We start from the raw sequence: 22,271 nt of genomic DNA on the forward strand, positions 1-22,271 counted from the left end.
TGTGTTGCTGCAGTCACGTATTTATGTCATGTGACGTAGGTCACCATAGCATATTTTAGGACACGCTCATATAGGTCGTATTTGGAGGTTGGTTAATACGACCTATGTTGTTGTTAAGGCTGGAGGACTTGTTGCTCTGGTGACAAGTGCAGACGATGGGAGGGATTGCACTCCTCATAGGCGCACATAATTTTATAATAAAACGATGATTAACTAGTCTCTCAGCCAATGTAAATCTGATAATAATTGAAAAAGTTGTTCCCTTGGTTGTTGTGAACATCAGTAATGTCTTTTAGTATATTTTATTCACTCCCGCAACTCCTATGCCACTGATATCCTTCAAACTTTCACATTAAAAGTTAAATTTTGTGTACTGTTTTAAAGTATGTAAGCTACACACCTTACTTAAAATATCAAGACTGTCTCTCAACTACAATACAGCAATGCTGTCCCAACTCATGGAGTTAACATTAGCTTGGTAGCTACAGCTGCTAAAATCAGCATCTATCCCTGATAACATTGTAAACTGCATGTGCCGTGCAAGAACAGAAAGCCTCACAAGCGTTGAAACAGTAACTAAGGATCATTTTAAGCATGTCAAAGGAATAATTTCTTCAAGTGCAGCAGATTCAGATTTTAATTATATCAATTATTTTATTGTTTGGATGGTACCTGCTTTAAATGAGATAGCTGGTAGTAAAGAAAAGAGTTTAATACTTACTCTATTTTAAGAGAAAGTGTGCTTGCATTGTGAGATAGTGTGACTAACTGGCAGTATCCATTCAGTGTGTGGAGTAACTGCAGTGAAATATCTTAAACCGCATGGAGGGAGTTGCTGAATGAATTCAATAATTCCCACATAAAACAGAGTTAGCATTCAAAGAGATCCCAGCGAGGTGAAATCCACTTCCTAATCCCCTGCCAAAAACTCAGCTGGAAAAAGTGGGAATTGGTTTTACCCTGGTTTTATGTTGGTGTGCAGTTAGAAAGCTCTAGAGCTCCAATAAGGATCCTATGCTGTCTCACTCTCTCTCTCTCTCTCTCCCTCTGGCTCCCCTACTGACAGTTCTTCCTCCCTTAACCTTCCTCCAAAGCCCTAAATCACTCTGACTGCGGACAAGCATCCAGTTAATAAACCTAACGGCCGGGAGGGAAGTGCTAGCATTGCCTATGTGTGCGTGTGTGCGCATGAGAGAGGGCCAGAGTAACCTGTGTACTGTATCTGCATATAAAGTCTCTAGGGAGGAAAAAACACCATATCTGATACTGATAACAGCTTGGAGTGATAAATGCTTCCACCATTTTTTTCAGAGCCATCTTTAAACCTCACAGCCTATGAAAACATCCTCCTACTGCCAGTGGAGAAACAACTGTATACTTGTATGTGGGACAATAATTCTCAGTGATAGTATTTAACAAAGCTCCAAAGTGCTGAAGACAACATGTAGCACAATGATGATGGGATGTCAAAGCCAAAGCCGAATTTAGCTATGGACGTTCTGTGTTATGTCACGGCTGAGAGGCTGGGTCACACAGTTTGATATGCAGGTGCACAGGGTTTCCTGCGGCAAGCAGGCAACTGTCTTGTCAAAGGTGTACCGAGGCATGACACGTAAAGACACACATACACACACACACAGACACACACATATCCCCTCTTGGCAGCCCACCACCACAGGACGGCTGATAAAAATATCACAAGCCCTATCAGGCAATTAAACAGGGAGACACAGCAGCGGAGTGTGTTGGCTGCTTAATGGCTTTGGCCTCCCCACAGAGGAGCCAGTGTGGCTGGCCAGCAGGGGGGATACGGACCACTGATGGAGTGGGAAATCAAAAGGTGGGTGAAGCAGCTACATTGGTCTCAGTCAGTGAACAGTTTTTCTGTCACGTGCTAGGAGAAAGGTGCTCAGGGAGGTCTTACCATGTTCCAAGGAAATGTTTCTATAGGAAAAAAATGGATTCAACTCAACTGAACTGAAGTTTTAATAGTATGTTGGTATAACTTTTTAGTGAGTCATGATTTATTCATTCAAATAGTGGGTTTATTTATGGTTAATTTTGTAATGCCTTATGTATCAGTAAAAAGCTGTTAATGAGGACAACAGTTTGTTTTCCAGGTTGTGAAAAATCTTGCACAATGATAGTGGACCCATGAATGTTGTGAATGAATGTACCCTTAAGCAAACTCAGTCGATACCCGCTTTGATGCTGCTGTTCTGGGTCCAACACCACAGTCTGGACAATCCTACAACAGTTACACTTCATTTAATTATCACAGTGACAAAAAACGTTGCAATCTGAGCTCACAGGGACTTATACACTGTAAATGATTTTTGTTGTTTTCACAGTAGTATTACTGTAATTTCAACAGTTTCCTACTGTATAAGTGGTGTACAGTATGTTACTGTAGATTTTCAATGCATACCTCAGCTGCATTCCTTGTGCATATAGACTTCATATTCCTGATTCTGCTTCACCTCAGGACACTCAGAGCATCACAGAGGTGATAGATTTACACTCCATAATGGACATTCCTCCAGCCCAAATGGACATTATCAGCTGGGTGATAGAGGTTAGTATCTGCCCCATGTCTTGGCTCCTGGCATGTCTACCACTCTCACCTCAGCAGGGGGGTCTGTGAAGGACTTGTCTCACCTCACACAATCTCAGGCAGCAGATACAAGGTGGCACCACCATAAAGACTTATTTTTGGTTGTGTGTGTGTGTGTGTGTGTGTGTGTGTGTGTGTGTGTGTGAGAAAGTGTATGCGTCAGAGAGAGAAAGAGTGGGGAAGATATAGAAGAGAGAGAGTGACAAACTGCGTTCCCTAGATTCAGGATGCTGTTAATGGAGGCAGATAATTCTTCCTCCAGTGGAACAGCACTGATAGACTAGACTCCTTGTTTAGCACTCAAACTGAAATAAACATTCACCACAGGGGCAAAACCTCTTCTCAAACTCTTTAATTGTTGGCTGGAAAAACCAATCAATCTCTATTAGATGTAAACTTTACAGAAAAGAGGAAACATATTTTAACACATTTGCTATGAAGAAAACTCACCTTGGTAAACCCATTCTTCTTGTTACTTAGTTTGTATAAATACACCACTATGAGACAATAAAAGAGTTACATCAAAGTCAATTTAGATTAAAATGGATTATGTTGGTACACACTTGTGAGGATTGAGTGACATTGCTCAGGGGCATTTTGGTAGCAATGTTGGTACCAGTGACTGCTTGCTTATTCTGTATTGTGCCATTAACAGTGGAAAATTTGGACTTTCAACAGGCAACCTAACACCAGGGACTAAATGCATATATAGCCATATAACATCCAGCCTGCTGACATGTTGCCGAATGTGTCTTCCCTGTCCACTTACATGAGTGTTTTCAGCCACATCAAGGCATATAAGGAGAACACGCCTCAACGTGGCAAATGTGGATTTGGCTGACAAAAAGCATGAAAATGCATGGAGAGTGGGTCGAAATGAAGAATGATAACTTTATGTAATAGCTGTATGTGTGGCTGTATTAGCTCTACATTCCACACCCCTCCCCATCAGCACTAATATTCAGATGAAAGGGCGCTAAGTCATCTCCAGTCCAGCCTGCTCTTGCTCCACAGCTCAGGCTCCCAGTGTGTGTGTGTGCCACAGACAAAGATAGGACTCTCAAAGGGCCAGCACAATGCTGGACAGCTCAAAGGCTCCCATTTCTGCTTGCTCCTCTCAGTTTCCCTTTATCACACTTTTTCTACTGGAAAAAAAATAACCCAGCCCACACATCAGAACAGGCTGTAGCATTGACAAAATGACTTATTACTCCTCGCTGCACTGTACTTTCCTCTCCCTTCCTGGATTCATCGAGCTCCCAGCCTTCCCTCAAAATGGCTGGCACCTCCTAGTGCTTGTCACCCTTCCTCTGCAGTGACCTTGAAAGAGAGATGAAGGAGTGATGGTGCTCCCCTAACTGCTGCGATACAGCCCCTCTCACCCCAACCCACCCCCACCACCACCCAAAAAAAATACACAGCTGCAAGATGGCTCTCACTTACACTGACAGCTGGGGGTAGGGGGGTGTCTTTTGCATATCCGCATCAATCAAAATAGGATTAGAGTGCCTCTCTCTGTTCCTCCCCCCTCCCCCCATTAACTTGAAGTTGCTGATGAAATAAGGAGCTGTTAAATGGTAAGTGGGGTTGCAGAGCCACAATGTAGCTTTCACTATCTTCAATAAATACATTAAATTAAAAAAACAACTTATTTAAAAAAAAGAAACAGGCTCGCTTTACAAAAATCCCACTAGTTTAGAATTTCTGGATTGTAACCCTCTTGTATGCCCTTCCGAAACAGAATGAGTTTAGAGGATTTATTGTAACATGGGTGCATTGCCATCCTCAATGACATAGGGGGCAAAGTCTTTCTGACAGCAAGATACACAGATGAAATGACGTGACAATGTGTGAAACAAAACTGTCTTCTGTGATCAACCACCTTCAGAGGCAAATACGATCCACCCCCTCTAAGAAAACTGTTGTGACCGGTCACGTGACCCATCTGATGCCATTCTTCCACCGTTCTGGTGGAATAAGGACGCAGACAAGAGATGATGCATGAATTCTTAATCAAATAAAGACAGTGAGAAGTGATAGGAATGGAAGGCAATCGTCCTGACCATACTGAATTAATGAGGCGACAGCTCCCTTCCGCATGCCAGGTTTCTGAATGACTTGGCTCATCACCGCTCGCTACCTGGAGTCGTCTTTACCATCCATCCCTGGGTCAGACTCAGAAACCCGTGCCCCAAAGTGTCCACTCTCCAGCCACTGTCATTAAAACTGAAAGTCCAATCAGTTTACAGGCTTGTTCTCCTCATGACCTTGAGCTCATACAGGCGAGAGTGTCTTTCAACTGGACATTTTAAGTTTTCAGTCTCTGCTGAAAAGTAGGCTTCAAGGGCTCAGCTGAGAGCAGTGGGGTCCCAGCGCACGGCTGCCAGGCGAGCCTGTCCAAGTCCTGTCCAGAACACCCTTCTCTGACCACCTGAGCCTCTGAGCTGCGTGCTGGTCTGCAGGCAGTCTTGTCAGGCAGCGCAGAACAAATTCATTGCTTCACACCAATTCAAAATGTAGTTGCACTTGCCCTGTCAGGTTACACCTCCTCCCTCACACTTCTTCCTCTTTTCTTAACACCTGTGATGATGTCACTGTGAAGCCCTGCCAGAGAAATGCTGCTGTGACTCCCCCCCCCCTTAAAGAAAATAAAAGTAAAAATTACTCAAGGAGGAAGTGGGCATTCCCATGGCAACCAGGCCCTGTGGTATAGGCAGGGATATCAGGCCAAGCCCAATACCATTTGCATACAAATTGCCCAGCTGGCACCTTGTTGTTATGACAACGGCACACAGCTCCCAGAATTCATTTGGAAGTGGAATACAAAAGGAAAGAAGCTGAGGAGTCATTGATGAAATTCTTTTTCTTTTATAATGAAGATGTTGCTGATGTAAATCCAATCACCAAATAGTACATGCAGGAAATGAGAAAAAAATATATATATTCAAGACATACTGGACAAGATAATGACTCGAATATAGGTCGAACTGATTGCAATATTAAATGGGTATGTATCTACATTAAGTTTTACTGCATAAAAGTATGTTTAGAATTTGAACACTTCATGTCAATGTAATTATTCAGACATGAAAATATTTTTTTACACACTGATCAACAAATTCTAAATTACTTATAGCAGATACTTTCCAAAGGGCACCTATCTTCTTTTTGGTTCACCTGATTTTGCAAACCTTTATATCATTCCTTACAGTGGGCCATGCTAAATCCTCAGTGCTTGAGAGAGGAAGTCAACTCGGCTGACAACACAGTGTCCTCTACTGGCAGCATGAGGCAGGAACTTTCCACAACCGCCTGTCTGGCTAAACAGATAATATTTAGCTCAAGGGCAACTGAGCTGATGCTTTTCCATAGTCATCCTGGCTCAGCTTACTGGTCAATGAAATTGCCCTGCTGTGGGGTCTGTGAGAATTCTGTGAACTCAGCATATCTATTTATCCCAGCAACCCCCACAAGACTGTGGTTTTCTCATTGGTTTTTGTGCGGCTGTCAAAACATCACAGGCTAATCAGTGCCTCTCTCAGTGGGAAACAAAGTAAGTCCTGGATCCAATACTTGACCTGTATTACAAGAGAAGAGTGCTGATCTATGGGCAAGGTGAGCACTTGCCCTGTGCACATTAAACTGTGCTCTTGCCCCCTTTCAGCGTGTTAATGAAAGCCCCATTGAAAGTACCATTACAGATTGTTAGAAACTGGTACAAACCACTTCAGCTCTGACTGAAAGGCCTGTGTCAGCAACAACACAACAACACATCAGTGTGTGTTTACGTGTGTGCGTTGCACCCTCTACTTCGGGGTAGGAGCAGAAGGAAGGTGACACAGTCTGCCTCCCTAGCATATAAATGTAGAGCCTTCTCGCTAATGCGGTTGGCTTCAAGGGATGACAGTTTAGTACATTCCTTCCCCTGAACGTGCAACCTTTCCCAAGGGCACAACTTGCCAGCAGCTCAGATCTTTACTAAAGCAACACCCTGCTCATTTGTCACTTACCATCCAAGTCAACATGGCAACCGGATGGGGACCCTGTGGTGCGGGGAAAGATCAACGCAGACTTCAACGTGGCCATGAAGACTCTGCCTCGTGGAGATCACCAGGTACTCTATCCAAACAAGCTCACTATATCTTCATTGACTCACAGGATGTCTCTCTCTTGCACTGAATGATGCTGACATAGCCACTCTATGATGAACGTGTGTGTCTGTATGTCTGTCTCTCTTTTGTGCAGATAGTAGTCATTGCATCGAGCTTGGAGTGTTCCGAGGAGTCTGCCAAAAGCATGGTGTTCCTAAGGATTACGTCAGCTATGAGGAGGTATGAGTTAAGGGCTATGATCGGCCTGGCTGCACAGGCAGAGCTAATGGCATATTGGCGTCGCACTGAACCTGGAACATCCGTGTCCTCGGAAACATTGTGCACCTTGGAGTGCTGCACACAGAGCACTGCCGAGTACATCTGCTGTTCCTCAAGGCTATGAACTCCAGACAAGTGAAAGACATCGTCGCCACACCCAAGAAAAACAACGTCATCCTGATGGAGGTAAGGTTGAAAGGATTCATTCATGTAGACCTTTTCCTAAGGGCCACTTGCTGGCAGTAGGGGTCATTGCAAGAACAGATTTGGTGGTAGCATAACAAAAAAAATGAAAGAGAGAGTATAGATGAAAACTGGAAGGTAATAATCACATGTTCATCGTCCTGTTTAGTATCTTGTGAAATGCAAATGTATCAGATGTAGATAAATAAATATTTTGTTTATTTTGCTGTTATACAAATTATTCAACATTTTGGGAAATATGTTTAGCTTTATTTGCTTTCCTGCAGGGAACTGGATGAGAATATAGATAACATACTCATGTCTACGGCAAATTTGAAGCTACAGCTAGCAGTGTGTTAGCTTAGCTTAGCATAAAAACTGAAAACAAAAAAATTGTCTTAGCAACAACGATAAGGCTCACTAACTAACAAGTTATATCTCGTTTGTTATGTTATATCTCTTATTCATCTCAGTGATGACAAAAACTCAGGGAAGTTACTGCTGCTGGCCAAGAAATAGTCCACTCATAGACCCCTCCCGTAAAACCGCATCTTGTTGTATTTGCAGGGAAAACAAACAAGATTTAACATGTTAATCAGTGAGTTGCTGGTTGATAGATTATGATACCTTCAGACAGAACAGGGCTAGCTGTTTAGGGTTTTTATACTAAGCTATGCTAACCTGCTGCTGGTTGTGGCTGTGTATAAACCATGCAGACGGTGGTATCGGTCTTCTAATCCAATTCTCAGCAAGAAGGCAAATAAGCATACTTCTCAAAATGTCTTACTATTGCTTTAAGCTGTAACAAACACTATTGCCACAGGTGACTGCTAGTTGTTGCAGTCTACGTGTGTTAAAGTTAGCAATTCATATCCCATTACATTTTTTTAACACAGGAGATTCATGTAGGAAGAAAAACCCTGAATGTCATGGGATTATTTATGACTCATGGTAGCTCTACAGGAAACATTTTGTCATGTAATGGTTTGACCAGCACATTTGCTGTAGTACTCATGGGAGTTGGAGGAAAGTGGAGAGCTGTGGTAATAAACTGCTGCACAGGTGAAACTCCAGTATAAACTGTTTTATTTATACTGTTTGTTGCTGTGGTGCTAGGCTGTCTGCTCAGTCCTTCTGAGGCCACCTGTGCATGCTGTGGTGTGCAGGCTGCTGGTGGGGGAGTTGAAGCTCGTAAAGGCCATCTTTGGTTCCACTCACCTCCACATCCCCTGCTTGGTGGAGAACGATCTGGGTGTTGGCTCACTGCTGGATATTGGAGTGTACTGTATGCAGTTTGTGCTGATGGTGTTCAACGGAGAAAGTCCAACCAGGCCACAGGGGTACTGCTTGACTCAGGTATGATTCAGCACACAGGTAATGCAGCAGAAGTGGGATGTAAATTAGTATCATTAACCATACAGTATGCATCACTGGTCACAATCTGGCTATTGAAACTGCTCACCATAAACAAAACAGAAGAAAATAAGAATCCCTAGTGTGACACAGAAGAAACTTAGGCAGAAAATCACTTTTTATGAACTGTCCAAAACATAAACACCTCAGGGAAGAATTCTTCACACAGAAAATCCCAGACTTATCTTTAAAATGTCAGACTAATCCAAATCCTCCGTGGAGAATACAGTAATACAGTAAAACCGGCAGGGGAATATATAGCTGCAAGATATCCTTCAATGTAAGACCTTCACATACATGTAATGAGCATTTTCTTATCTTTTACTCACCTTTACAATTTAATAAATTTACCAAACAAGTGTACATGTGTTAATCAAAAAGCCATGCCCGTAAAGCTGAAGAGAATTGAACTGATTGACCTAATTGAAGTGTGCTGATAAAAATGCATTAACATGACCCGAAGCCTGAACTGAATGGAACTTGAAAGGGAATTTAAATTATATCAACAGCAGTATTGTTGGTATTTATTAATTTGCTGCTCACAAATTTTACAATTATTTACATTTTAAAATGTTTGTCAGGAGTCGATGAGTCAGTGGTTCTGGTGAAGAAGTTCTCGAGGAACAGGATGACCTTCTGTACCTTTTCAGTTGCTGCTCAACTTCCAAACGATGCTGTCAGCAGTGGCACTACGAGCTCCATTAACGTATGTTATTCTAGTCTTGGACAGGAACATTTGACTTAATTAAGAAATGATTGAGACATGCAAAAAACTGAGTTGACTGCAAATTACTTTCACGTTTAATTAAACTGAAGGATTCAGGCAAATACCCACTGCATTTGATGATTTATGAGCTGAGTGATTGGATTAACACAAAAGCGCATTTCCTCGTTACTCTCCAGGTTCTTGGCCCCATGCACAGCCCTATACCACGCTCGTGGTGAACGACAAGGAGATTGAGCACTCTCTGCCTGAACCCTGCCTCCCTCTGAATTTCACCAACAGCACTGGGCTTCACTTTGAGGCAGAGGAAGTGAGGCTTGCCTGCTTAAAGGTAGGTTATGATAAAAGGAAAGTCATGTATGAACAGCCCAAATCACCATTTCAAAGGTAAGGTGAGTCTGCAATTCAGTGAAACATTTGCTTTCCCAGAGTGTCTCATGTGAATTTAGATGAATACACAAATGCACTGATCAGATAGATTCAGAATCAATGCTGTTATCAGTCCTTGGGATGTCCTCTACATAATACAGTATTACATTCCAATTGGTTTTGCCTCCTCTATTTATTTACATAATCTTTACATCCCTGCTTTGACATAATTTATGCTTCATCGTGAATATGTGCATAATTTAACTGAGGTTATAACAGACATGTGATTCAGTCTGTCTAATTTTGTTAAACTCCTCCTCGTCTGGTAACCACCTCAGCACTTAAGGAAAGCCCACGGATGCCTCTGGCAGGCTCTGTCTTGCTGACAGAGACCGTGGATGAAATCAAAAAACAGGTGGGAGTTGCCTTCAGCCAGGACAGCCGATGACATCACTCCAAAGCCGGGCTGTTTCACCTGACCTAAACCTACTCAGATGGAACAGGGGGAACTGCTCGTGGCAGGCTTTGGATCTTTGGTATAAGCAGATCATTCATGGCACTGTGTGACAAAGCCTGAGCAGATGCAGTGTCACGTAGGCAAATGTGACTCGGATAACATAGCTGCCACTGAATTAAAGATGCAATCGGCAAATTAATGGAACATGTACATCTTGGGTGTATTTATTACTGTTTGTTCTTCATATTGTTTTGCATCTTATATTCATCATTAGAGCTCCAAATATTGCCATTCTGTCTCAGATTCACCATGTAAACACCTTGTAGGTCCTTATAAAACAGTATGTGGCAATCACTGTCATTTAAAAAAAACAAACAACCTGTTTAAAACATGTATTAAACCAGAATAATCACAAACAAATACAGCAACCATGCTGTGTAACCATACTGTAATCAAGTCCTAGGCCTTTAAAGACAAACCCAGCTGTCACTGTGAGGTGTATGATTGATGAAGCCAATAAAGGACTGATTGTGAAAGCCTTTTTTCACTTCAAATATCATCCACTGGAGAGGAGAAGAGACTTCGAGTGGCACATTTGAATCAAAGTGTTCTGTCATGTCTGACCCCTTCAGTCGTGTACTAATAGACTCATGTTCTCCTACAAAAATAGGTTGCACTGTCTGCTTTTCAAGGTTAGGACAGGGAAATGCCTTCATGAGTCTGCAAAGAGCATGACTCATTTCATACTTGTTCCCAACCTTTTGGGCTCAAAGGACTCCTAAATAGTGAAGGACATCTCAATGATACAGGATGCAGTCATTATGCCCACTGTTTTGGTTGGTAAATGAATAATGCTGAAGTGCTGAAGAAATGTATTCAAGAAGAACAAAATAATTTGTGAGGAAGATTAAATCCTACATTTTGTGCTGTATCTGTGCCACAGCCTGTTACATTTACTCATATAATAAATACATTAAAATTAATGGACCATTCAGCCTTAAGCAATGACGTAATAAATAGCACTAACAAAATGAAATGTCCCTGTACATGTCAACTCCAAAGAGGGCTGGCTGTTTTGTGGCTGACCTCAGACCACTCTTGGTGATTATGTGAAAAAAACAATCCCATCCTGAAAAGTAGTACAAGAGATGCCGTGAGGAGTGAAAATATCTATTATTATCATTATTATTATTATTATTATATAAAGATTGATGATAGATACTTAGCTATTACTATAAATACATGTACTTATTAATTATTATTATTATAATTTCTGAAATTACTATTATTATTATTATTATTGCTGTTTATTAATAAATAAAAGTGAAGCATGATACAGAACAATTTTCCTTATTAGTCAGTAGAATAAACAATAAGGTAGTTAAATAGTCAAATGGTAAATAGTAAATTAAATAATACATTAAAATGTAAACAATAAGAATAAAAATAATAAAAGTGGCCTTTTATGTATAGGGAAGCAAAAAGAGATGAAATAATGAAAGACAAACAAAACAGATTTCTTTATTCAGGTGTCGTATGATCGCTATCTGGAGGTAACACTTTCTATTTTTGTGCAAGGTCACGCAGTCAAAATTAATACTGTGTCTCCACCTCGTGGCGGCGAACTGCCACTGTTGATATCGACTCAATCTGGCAGTTTACTGTCCAATATGGCAACCAGGTGGGGAATCTGTAGCGCGGGGAAGATCAGTCATGACTTCACTGTGGCCCTGAAAACTCTTCCTCCTGAAGACCATCAGGTATCAGAGTAGATGTGTTGACACAAATACAACCACTTATATCAAGTGCAAGAGGTCTCGTCTGGCTTCCGCAACGATTCTCGCTCTGTGCAGGCTGTGTGACCGGTGTATCTGTTGTTTGTGACGATTGTTAAATTCACACTGTTAAACACCAGGTTGTAAAGACATGTTGTAGATTTGCAACCTGTAGTTTTAACGAGCTAAACGCCACTGACAGCGGACGTGAGTGACTTTAAATACATACATAAAATACAAGTCTGCAGCATTTCGTATATATGGCATACGTAGAGTTTTTACCGTAAAACACGCAACAAATAGGCATCACTTATTTTTGCAGTCTGTAACCAAAGAATTACGGTACGCTTTTTTAATTTGATTGCAGCAGTGATTAAATTCAGGCTTGAAACCAGAACAGATGGAAACTACATCTTCAGATAATACGCTTTTATCCAATGTTTAGAACAAGAACAGTGGAGCACAGAAGATATTTACTGACTTTCCAAACTGAATATGGGAGACAGTAAGAAAGTGCCAATTAAATTATTTTGCAATTCTATCCCGTCACAAAACACTGAGAAAAGCAGAGGTAACATTATGCAGAAAATTATATATGGCAATTTTGAGAATACATTGGGACAAAGAAATGTCAGTAGTTAGCCCATCAGCCTTCAGCCAGGATTAGGTTGTAACTTGGGGTCATTAATTAAGGTTTGGTGGTCCGTGTACGTTATGATAGTTTGTTTTTTCGTTTGAACCAATAAACGAATAAACGAGAAAACCACCTTTTTTTCGTTTGTCGTATCAAACCAAAAACGAAGAAACGGGAAAAAAGAGCCGTTCTCCCGTTTTTAGTTTCTGAATCCAAAAACGAAAAACGACTAAACCAAATTCAAATAATGGTCCGATTTTGTTTTTTTGAAATTCCTATTTTCATTTTCTGTTTGAAGATAGACGCTAAGAAAAGAAACACCGGTGAGCCAGGTGACCCGGAAGTAAGAGTATATTAAAATAAAAGCCAATCTTTTAGAACGGTCGGATCTGTAGCATTATGCAGCACTAACGTTATACCAGGGTGATGTTTGGTGATATTAAATAAATAAATAAATACACCTGGACCGAGAGAAATACGTTAGCAACAGCAGTTGATTGCATGCACTATAATATTGTGCATTTATTCATGTAAACAGCAAGAGTCACGTTTTTAAAACACATTGTTTGGTGCAGTACAGTTGGTAGGCTAATATAGGTTAACCTAAGAAATTATTGTGTGTGCAGAGTTGTTACTGTCAGCGCTATATTTTAATATTAAATTTATATTTAATGTGGTTTCCACCGTAATGAACCAAGCTGTTCCCCCTTTCTACCAGCAGGTGGCAGGAATTAAATGAAGGCCTGTACTGTGTCTTTATTAAACGTTTTGAATCCAGATTACTGATATAGATGGATATATTGTTGTTCATTTCATTTGGTTTGTGACATTTATGTTTTATTTGCAGCTTAGTTATCATCTTCATCATTCACCCTCAGCCCAGAGTTAAACCTGCATGCCGTTCTGCTCTAACCTGGTTCTAACACTGCTGTCAGCTTCTCAGCAGCTCTGACAACAAACTCACATCAGAAATGTCCTAATGTCACCATCTGGCCAAAAGAATGATTTACCAGTGTGCTATATACTGTGTGAATCTTTCTTCTCCATACACATTCCAGTGTGTATAGCATATAACACTCCCATTGTGTCATGCAAGAAGAGAATCCATACAAGTCTTTCCATACAACATTTATCCAACATATATAGCACATACATGCTTTCAAAGGCATGAATGTACAATCTATGGCTGCAGAACCTTGACTGTGAAGCCATGAGGTAAGAACATTTTACGAGTTCCTCAAAAGAAAGTCCAAAAACATAATTACATTATTAAAAACAGGCTGTCAACGCTGAGAATGTCTTCTCAGGACATCAGTCAGGCCTCTGAGGCCACATTTAAAATGTTCTGGCTGATATTGTACAACTGTATGCTAATAAATACAAACAAAAAACAAAGTTAAAATTAAAAAAAAGACTACTTTGGCTTTTTAGTTGAACTTTGACCTGACCAAGCAGTTCCTCCCTCCTATGTTTTATGAGAACAGCTCCTAACCCTATGACAAATTGGCATTTATGTATATATTATTCAAAAAACACATAGGCCTAGATGAGGAAAACCTTTAAAAGTTGAAGCTAACTGTGCAGAAAAGCTGCCGGCCATAAGACCTCCTGAGCCTCAGCAAGTACAGTATGCCCGCACCTACAAAGTCAGCACTGTGGCCCTAATTGTTGATCAGGTGAACACTGGGTGGTCAGCATTTCTTTCAATAACAGGTGTGGAGTCTGTGGTCAACACTTTGAGGGACACCATTAGAAATTAAGAAGAATTAAGAAGGCCACATGCCATGGTTGTGCTCTATAATAGTTTTTTGCGCCCTGAGAAGACATTCTCAGCATTGGCAGCCTTTTCTTTTATAATTTCATTATGTTTTTGGACTTTGTACAGGCCTGCTGCTCTTGAGAACCTCATAAGATAAATGTTGTATGGAAAAACTTGTATGGATTCTCTTCACTTGCATGACACACAGGACATTTCTGATGTGAGTTTGTTGTCAGAGCTGCTGAGAAGCTGACAGCAGTGTTAGAACCAGGTTAGAGCAGAAGGGCATGCAGGTTTAACTCTGGGCTGAGGGTGAATGATGAAGATGATAACTAGGCTAGAGGGAGGCAAACCAAATGAAATGAACAACAATAAATCCATCTATATCAGTAATCTGGATTCAAAACGTTTAATAAAGACACAGTACAGGCCTTCATTTAAATACTGCCACCTGCTGATAGAAAGGGGAAACAGCTTAGTTCATTACAGTGGAAACCACATTAAATATAAATTTAATATTAAAAATATAGCGATGACAGTAACAACTCTGCACACACAATAATTTCTTAGGTTAACCTATATTAGCCTACCAACTGTACTGCACCAAACAATGCACTTGACTCCTGACTGCTGTTTACATGAATAAATGCACAATATTATAGTGCATGTAATCATAATATTGCTAACGAATTTCTCTCGGTCCAGGTTTATTTATTTATTTATTATCATCTAACATCACCCTGGTATAACGTTAGTGCTGCATAATGTTACAGATCTGACCGTTTTACAAGCTTGGCTTTTATTTTAATATCTGTACAGGTGCTGGTCATATAATTAGAATATCATCAAAAAGTTGATTTATTTCAGTAATTCCATTCAAAAAGTGAAATATGTATAATGTATACATTCGTTCCACACAGACTGATATATTTCAAGTGTTCATTCCTTTTAATTTTGATGTTTATAACTGACAACTAATGAAAACCCCAAAATCAGTATCTCAGAAAATTTGAATATTGTGAAAAGGTTCAATTTTGAAGACACCTGGTGCCACAATCTAATCAGCTAATTAACTCAAAACACCTGCAAAGGCCTTTAAATGGTCTCTCAGTCAGTCAAAAGACGACCATCGACACCTTGCACAAGGAGGGCAAGACACAAAAGGTCATTGCTAAAGAGGCTGGCTGTTCACAGAGCTCTGTGTCCAAGCACATTAATAGAGAGACGAAGGGAAGGAAAATATGTAGTATAAAAGTGTACAAGCAATAGGGATAACCGCACCCTGGAGAGGATTGTGAAACAAAATCCATTCAAAAATGTGGGGGAGATTCACAAAGAGTGGACTGCAGCTGGAGTCAGTGCTTCAAGAACCACCACGCACAGACGTATGCAAGACATGGGTTTCAGCTGTCGTATTCCTTGTGTCAAGCCACTCTTGAACAAGACACAGCGTCAGAAGTGTCTCGCCTGGGCTAAAGACAAAAAGGACTGGACTGCTGCTGAGTGGTCCAAAGTTATGTTCTCTGATGAAAGTAAATTTTGCATTTCCTTTGGAAATCAAGGTCCCAGAGTCTGGAGTAAGAGAGGAGAGGCCAGTGTAAAGTTTCCACAGTCAGTGATAGTTTGGGGTGCCATGTCACCTGCTGGTGTTGGTCCACTGAGTTTTCTGAGGTCCAAGGTCAACGCAGCCGCCTACCAGGAAGTTTAGAGCACATGCTTCCTGCAGCTGACCAACTTTATGGAGATGCAGATTTCATTTTCCAACAGGACTTGGCAGCTGCACACAGTGCCAAAGCTACCAGTACCTGGTTTAAGGACCTGGTATCCCTGTTCTTAATTGGCCAGCAAACTCGCCTGACCTTAACCCTATAGAAAATCTATGGGGAAGAGGAAGATGTGATACGCCAGACCCAACAATGCAGAAGAGTTGAAGGCCACTATCAGAGCAACCTGGGCTCTCATAACACCTGAGCAGTGCCACAGACTGATCGACTCCATGCCACGCGACATTGCTGCAGTAATTCAGGCAAAAGGAGCTCCAACTAAGTATTGAGTGAGGATTACTATTTATAGCAGATTTTGAAAAGGCCTTTGACAAAGTTAGATGGGAGTTCATTAAGAAATGTCTTTGTTATTTTAATTTGGGAGAGAATTTTATCAAATGGTTTGAGACACTCTATAAACACAATATCAGTAGAGTCATAAATAATGGGTATTTATCTACTGGATTTCCCCTAACACAAGGGGTTCGCCAGGGGTGTCCATTGTCACTGTATTTGTTCCTGATATGTATTGAAATATTAGCAATTAAAATTAGAAAGAATACAGATATTATGGGTTTGAAGCCAAATGGTATAGAGACAAAACTTACAATGTATGCTGATGATGCAACCTTTCTTATACAACCAAAACAATCTACTTTGGAATCCTTGATCACAGATCTAAATATGTTTTCCAAAATATCAGGTTTGAAACCAAATTTTGAGAAGTGCCAAATATTGAGAATAGGGCCGATAAATGGTACAGATTTTAATTTAAGTTGTTCTGCTCCAATTAGATGGACAAACGGTTCTGTAGACATTTTAGGTATTCACATACCAGATAATTTTAAAAATATTGTTAAATACAACTATGACAAAAAATGCAAAAAGTAGATAGAATTTTACAGCCATGGAGGAGCAGTTCACTTACATTACAAGGAAAGGTCACATTGATTAATTCATTGGTAATCCCCCAATTTGTTTAATAATGACTCTCCTGACACTTCTTTTGTTAAATGCTTTGAACAAAAAATTTTTATGGAATAGTAAACCGGATAAAATTAAGAGACAATATCTATACAATTCATATGAAAATGGTGGATTAAATTTAAAAATTTTCCAAGCAATGAACGGTTCTTTAAAAGCTTTTTGGTTACTAAAATATATCATCACAGGCAATGGCTCACCAGTAAAAGATTATATACATCCTTTTCTTTCTTTGGTTCAGATTTATTTCCATTTTTTCAATTAAAATCATTACATATTAAAGAAATATTTCAGAACCAATTAAAAGAATTTATAATTGGAAGTCATATTCTGCAGGTTCTGCACTTTTTCGTCACAAAATCTGCCAATACTGGGAAGATGAAATCAATGCACCAATCCCATGGAAAGAGTACATTAGATCAATTTATAACACTACAGTAGATTCATATTCAAGAATATTCCAACTAAAATTTTTTTACAAGATAATTGCAACTGAAAAATTTTTATATTTCCTTCACATTGAAAATAATCCACATTGCAGATTCTGTGAGGAAAAAGAGGAAGACCTATGGAAATTATATTACTTTTGTCCATTGGTATATAAATTCTGGTCAGGTGTCCAAGTCTGGTTAAGGACGGCTGGAATAGAACTTACCATAACACCACAAACTATTGTAATTTTTCAGGTAGTTTTTTAATTGTGTTAAATTCCATTTTATTAATAGGGAAAATGTTTATTTTTAAAATAAAAGTATCACCAAGCCTGTGTTTAAGTCACTTTAAGAATGTTATAAGGTCTCATCTTCTTTTAGAAAAGATAATAGCAGAAAGCAACAATCAATTAGATGAATATAACAAAAAATGCAATAATATTTTATATGTATTATAATTATATGAAACCATGTAGTCTTTCCTTTCTCTGTATATTTTATATTTTTAGGGTGTGAATGTGAGTGTGAATGTATAAGCCTGTAGCGTTTTTGTAGAGTTTTGTTCTGTATTTTCTATTAATAAAAGAAAGTTTAAAAAAAAAAGTATTGAGTGCTGTACATGCTCATACTTTTCATGCTCATACTTTTCAGTTGTTAAAAAATACTTTTTTGTATTGGTTCTAAGTAATATTCTAATTTTCAAGATGTTGAATTTGGGATTTTCATCAGTTGTCAGTTTTAATCATCATCATGAAATAAACATTTGAAATATATCAGTCTGTGTGTAATGAATGAATATAATATATAAGTTTCACTTTTTGAATGGAATTACTGAATTAAATCAACTTTTTGATGATATTCTTTTTATTTTATTTATATTATATGACCAGCACCTGTACTCTTACTTCCGGATCACTTGGCCCACCTGTCTCTCTTTTCTTAACGTCTATTTTCAAACGGAGAAATAAAAATAGGACTTTAAAAAAACCACAATCGGACCATTATTTGAATTTGGTTTAGTCATAATTTCGTTTTTCGATTCAGAAACTAAAAACGGGAGAACGGCTCTTTTTCCAGTATTCGTCTTTGGTTTGAAATGACAACCAAAAAAAAAGTGGTTTTCTCGTTTGTTTGTTTTGTGGTTCAAACGAAAAAACAAACTATCAGAATGTACACGGACCGGGTCTCAGTAAATAATGTTTTGAAACTGTATTCACAGGTTGTGGCTGTGGCAGCTCGCAATTTAGAGGATGCACAGGGGTTTGCCAAAAAGCACAGCATCTTACGAGCATATGGCAGCTATGAGGAGCTGGCCAGAGATCCAGACATAGGTGAGTTTCTATCAGGTCTGGGTCAGACCTTGAGCCCCAGATGTGAGGGATCTGCTGCCTCAGGACACTTCAGCCAGAGCTGAAACTTACAATGCAGCCAACCCCAAACATATATTCTATTTTAGCAACTGTTTTCATTTGCAGTTGGTATTTCTCTGTTAAAATAATTTTGATGGCCAGAATAATCTCTCTTTTACAGTTAGGTCTCTGGTTTGTGTGTGGATGTGTGCACAGATGTAGTGTATGTTGGAGTTATCCACCCCTATCACCTGAGCACTTGTCTGCTCTTTACCAATGCCAAGAAGAACGTGCTGTGTGAGAAGCCCTTGGCCATGAACGCCAAGGAGGCACAGGAGATCCTGGCGTCTGCCAAGATGAATGACGTCTTCTTCATGGAGGTACGGATGGAGCAGACCAAAAAATAAAAAAAAAATTCTCTTCATAGCTGTACTTTCTCTACTTTTCACCTGAAAAATCATCCTTGAGCCTGAAAGTGCAGTTACAGCATTATCTGTTACTCAGTGAAAAAAGTGACAGCAAAATATTGCAGCATTGTTAGGCTATGTGAATACTGTTTTTTATTAAACCTTTATTTAACCAGGCAGGACACTTAAGAAAAACTTCTTATTTGCAAGGATGGCATGGGAAGAGGGGAGTAGCCTCTTGAGGGTAGGTGGGGAATGGATACAAGTTTAGACAGACAACATTTAGTGTTAACTAACTGACAAAGCAATATCATACAGAGGTAAAACATTAAAAAGAGAACAAGAGAAAGTACCGATACAGTGAGGGTATAAACAATACAGGTCAACAGACAGCTTTTTTTTGTTATTTTTAACAGACCTAGAAACAATTAATAAATAATTAATTATTCTTGCTTGTGAAGGACACACTTACATGTGTCTTTGGAGATGCCCATGATTTTGTTCTTGAAAGAATTGATTTTTGGAACTTTTAGTTAAAAAGTTTAAATAAAATTAAATGACCTCGTATTATATACGTAGTAGGAGTGTAGTAGTAGGTCTTTCAGGTAAGGTAGGGTCAAACCAAGGAGGGTTTGTAAATAAAAGTGAGCCAGTGATGATTTTGTCTAGTATGCAGGGATGGCCAGCCTGTGGAGGAGTATAGATTGCAGTGATGGGTTTTGTAAGGGGCATTGGTGGCAAAGCTGATGGCACAGTGGTACAGAACATCTAGCCGCTCAAGGTCACCTTTACCTTTTACTTTTAATTTAAGTCTTGTTTCTGTGAGAAACAGGTGTCTGTCTCACTACATATTATTAACAGGGTGTATCATATGTTTCATCTATGCAAAATTTATACAGCATTTTTTAAATAGGCCTAATAATAATTTTAAAATCTAAATATGACATCCAAATTATTCTTGGATGAATACATATACCAGTAATACTTCTTCGGTATCATCTGTGTTTTGTCATACAGCAACGGACATTTGAAAACAAATGGTTTCATCATGATTTTGTTCTTGAAAATGAAATGTGACTACCAAAAGAGCCAAGCACCTAAAATGTAACCTTATGAAATGCTTCTTGTCCTTTGCTCTAAGGCTGTGTGGACCCGATTCTTCCCGGCCTCAGTGGAGATCAAACGGCTGCTGACCCAGGGTGATATCGGTGAGGTGAAGATGGTGAGATCAGAGTTTGGCGTGCCATTGGCACATGTACCGAGATCGGTGCAGAAGGAGCTGGGCGGAGGAGCAATGCTAGATATTGGTATCTACTGCCTGCAGTTCATATGCATGGTGTATAATGGAGAGAAGCCAGAGTGCATCCAGGCCATGGGGATCTGCATGGAGACAGGTAATGTAAAAGAGACCAGTGGGGTCTCATAGCTATGATTTCTGAAGCTCTGTCCCCTCATTTGCATGTGGAGACATGTTGCACTTGCACAATAATACTGTGTACAGTTATGGGTATAATATTGCAATAGCTGGTTCATTCTTAATTTTTATTACTCTGAATCTTTGCCAAAAAAAACAAAACAATAACAAACACACGGTGTCAGTCTTTTTATTTTCTTTTAACAGTCTGACTTGCTACCCACTGACCTCAGTTGTATATATATTGGTTTGCAGCACCTCATATGATAACAAATGAGAGTTTTTAAGTTGGAATTTGTCAAGTTTTTTGCCACTGTGACTCCCACTGTGTTTTAATTGAGATTCTTTTGACCAAGGGAGTGTTTCTGTCTGATAAGACCTCTCTTATCTCTGTCACTTCATTTCTTTTGTGTTAACTGGCACAATAAAGGTTATGATTCAATAGTGTTTTATCTGCATTCTTATATACAATAGTCTTCTTCAAAAACAGTAGAATGCCTGATCATGTATATAGTTTTACTATCTCTTCATCAAGTATGAATCATGTATTTGTATAACTGTTTGTTGTTGCAGGAGTGGATGAGACTGTAGTTGTCACTCTGAAGTTCTCCAAGAACAGGATGGCAGTATTTACTTGCTCTTCGTGTATGCAGCTGCCCAATGATGCCATTATTGTAGGCACAAAGGGAACCATCAGGGTAGGTCATTACAGCAGGGCCCCATAATCAAATTAAATTTGATTACTCTGAAATGCAGTTCCTATGTGCATTTGCATGCTGAATTAAACCTAAAGGTTAATTGGTGAACAAAGATCAAGTGTGAAGTTAAATGTGTATTTACTGTATATCCTGTAATTGTGTATCTACTGTTATGGTTGTGAAAATATACTGTCACTGGTTTTTAAGGTCCCTGATCATATGTGGTGCCCCACATCATTGGTGGTGAATGGGAAGGAGACTCAGTACCCGGTGCCAGAACCCTATTTGCCTCTTAACTTCCTCAACAGTACAGGGTTGCGTTACGAAGCAGAGGAAGTTCGACAGTGTTTGCTCAAAGGTACTGTGACATTCAGCATATTTTAGTTTGCATCTATATTACAACAGGAAATAATTAAGACATTTACAAAATAATTAAAACGAGCATAATCAGTGAGTAGGTGATTAATTATCAGTGAATGTTCATACATATTGTTAGACTTCTTATGCACACTCAACACAAGGTGGCGTCAGAAACACTGAAATCCGAATGGCCACTTGGTCTGTTTGTACATGCAGACTCAACAGTGCACTGTGCATGTTCTTATAGTGTGATTTCCCATGTAGGGCTGAAGGAGAGTGCAGTTATGGCCCATGCTGACTCTCTTCTGCTGGCTGAGGTGGAGGACGAGGTTCGCAGGCAGGTGGGGGTGGTGTACAGCCAGGACTGCCATTAAATGGTTAACGTGACGCTAGATCGGCTTTCTGTTTTTGATTAAAACAAGTTTATGATGGAGAATCCCAAATTGTTCTTAATGATTGAACTGGACTTTACATTGATACACTATCTGCGAGGAGCAGGTTAACCTTTTGTGAGGACAAAGAAAGCTTATTTTTTAAGACTCTTAGGGGCAGTTTCCCAGACAGAGA

At 39.6% G+C, this 22,271-nt stretch overlaps 1 protein-coding gene and 1 pseudogene across 1 annotated transcript; both read left to right on the plus strand.

Moving 5' to 3' along the window:
• The first annotated feature begins 6,359 nt into the window (after positions 1–6,359).
• LOC119890651 lies at positions 6,360–8,529 on the plus strand (annotated as a pseudogene).
• Positions 8,530–11,745: 3,216 nt separating this feature from the next.
• On the plus strand, positions 11,746–22,147 carry dhdh.2 (dihydrodiol dehydrogenase, tandem duplicate 2). Its single transcript, XM_038700629.1, has 7 exons — positions 11,746–11,890; positions 18,696–18,807; positions 19,042–19,205; positions 20,374–20,626; positions 21,220–21,344; positions 21,552–21,702; positions 21,969–22,147. The coding sequence occupies exons 1-7, from the start codon at positions 11,801–11,803 to the stop codon at positions 22,076–22,078; spliced, it is 1,005 nt and encodes a 334-aa protein (XP_038556557.1). The 5' UTR covers positions 11,746–11,800; the 3' UTR covers positions 22,079–22,147.
• Positions 22,148–22,271: the final 124 nt, after the last annotated feature.

This window comes from Micropterus salmoides, unplaced genomic scaffold, assembly GCF_014851395.1.
Source record: "Micropterus salmoides isolate LMB-PRFRI ecotype aquatic unplaced genomic scaffold, ASM1485139v1 Ms_hic_scaffold_6, whole genome shotgun sequence".
In the NCBI taxonomy this organism is placed as follows: domain Eukaryota; kingdom Metazoa; phylum Chordata; class Actinopteri; order Centrarchiformes; family Centrarchidae; genus Micropterus; species Micropterus salmoides.

What these genes read in the sequence shown, in the direction of transcription:
- dhdh.2 (XM_038700629.1), top strand. Translation starts at nt 11,801, where the DNA reads ATGGCAACCAGGTGGGGAATCTGTAGCGCGGGGAAGATCAGTCATGAC. An exon ending in ATGACGTCTTCTTCATGGAG is followed by an intron (nt 19,206 to 20,373) that starts GTACGGATGGAG and finishes CTTTGCTCTAAG; the next exon opens with GCTGTGTGGACCCGATTCTT. An exon ending in GCACAAAGGGAACCATCAGG is followed by an intron (nt 21,345 to 21,551) that starts GTAGGTCATTAC and finishes CTGGTTTTTAAG; the next exon opens with GTCCCTGATCATATGTGGTG.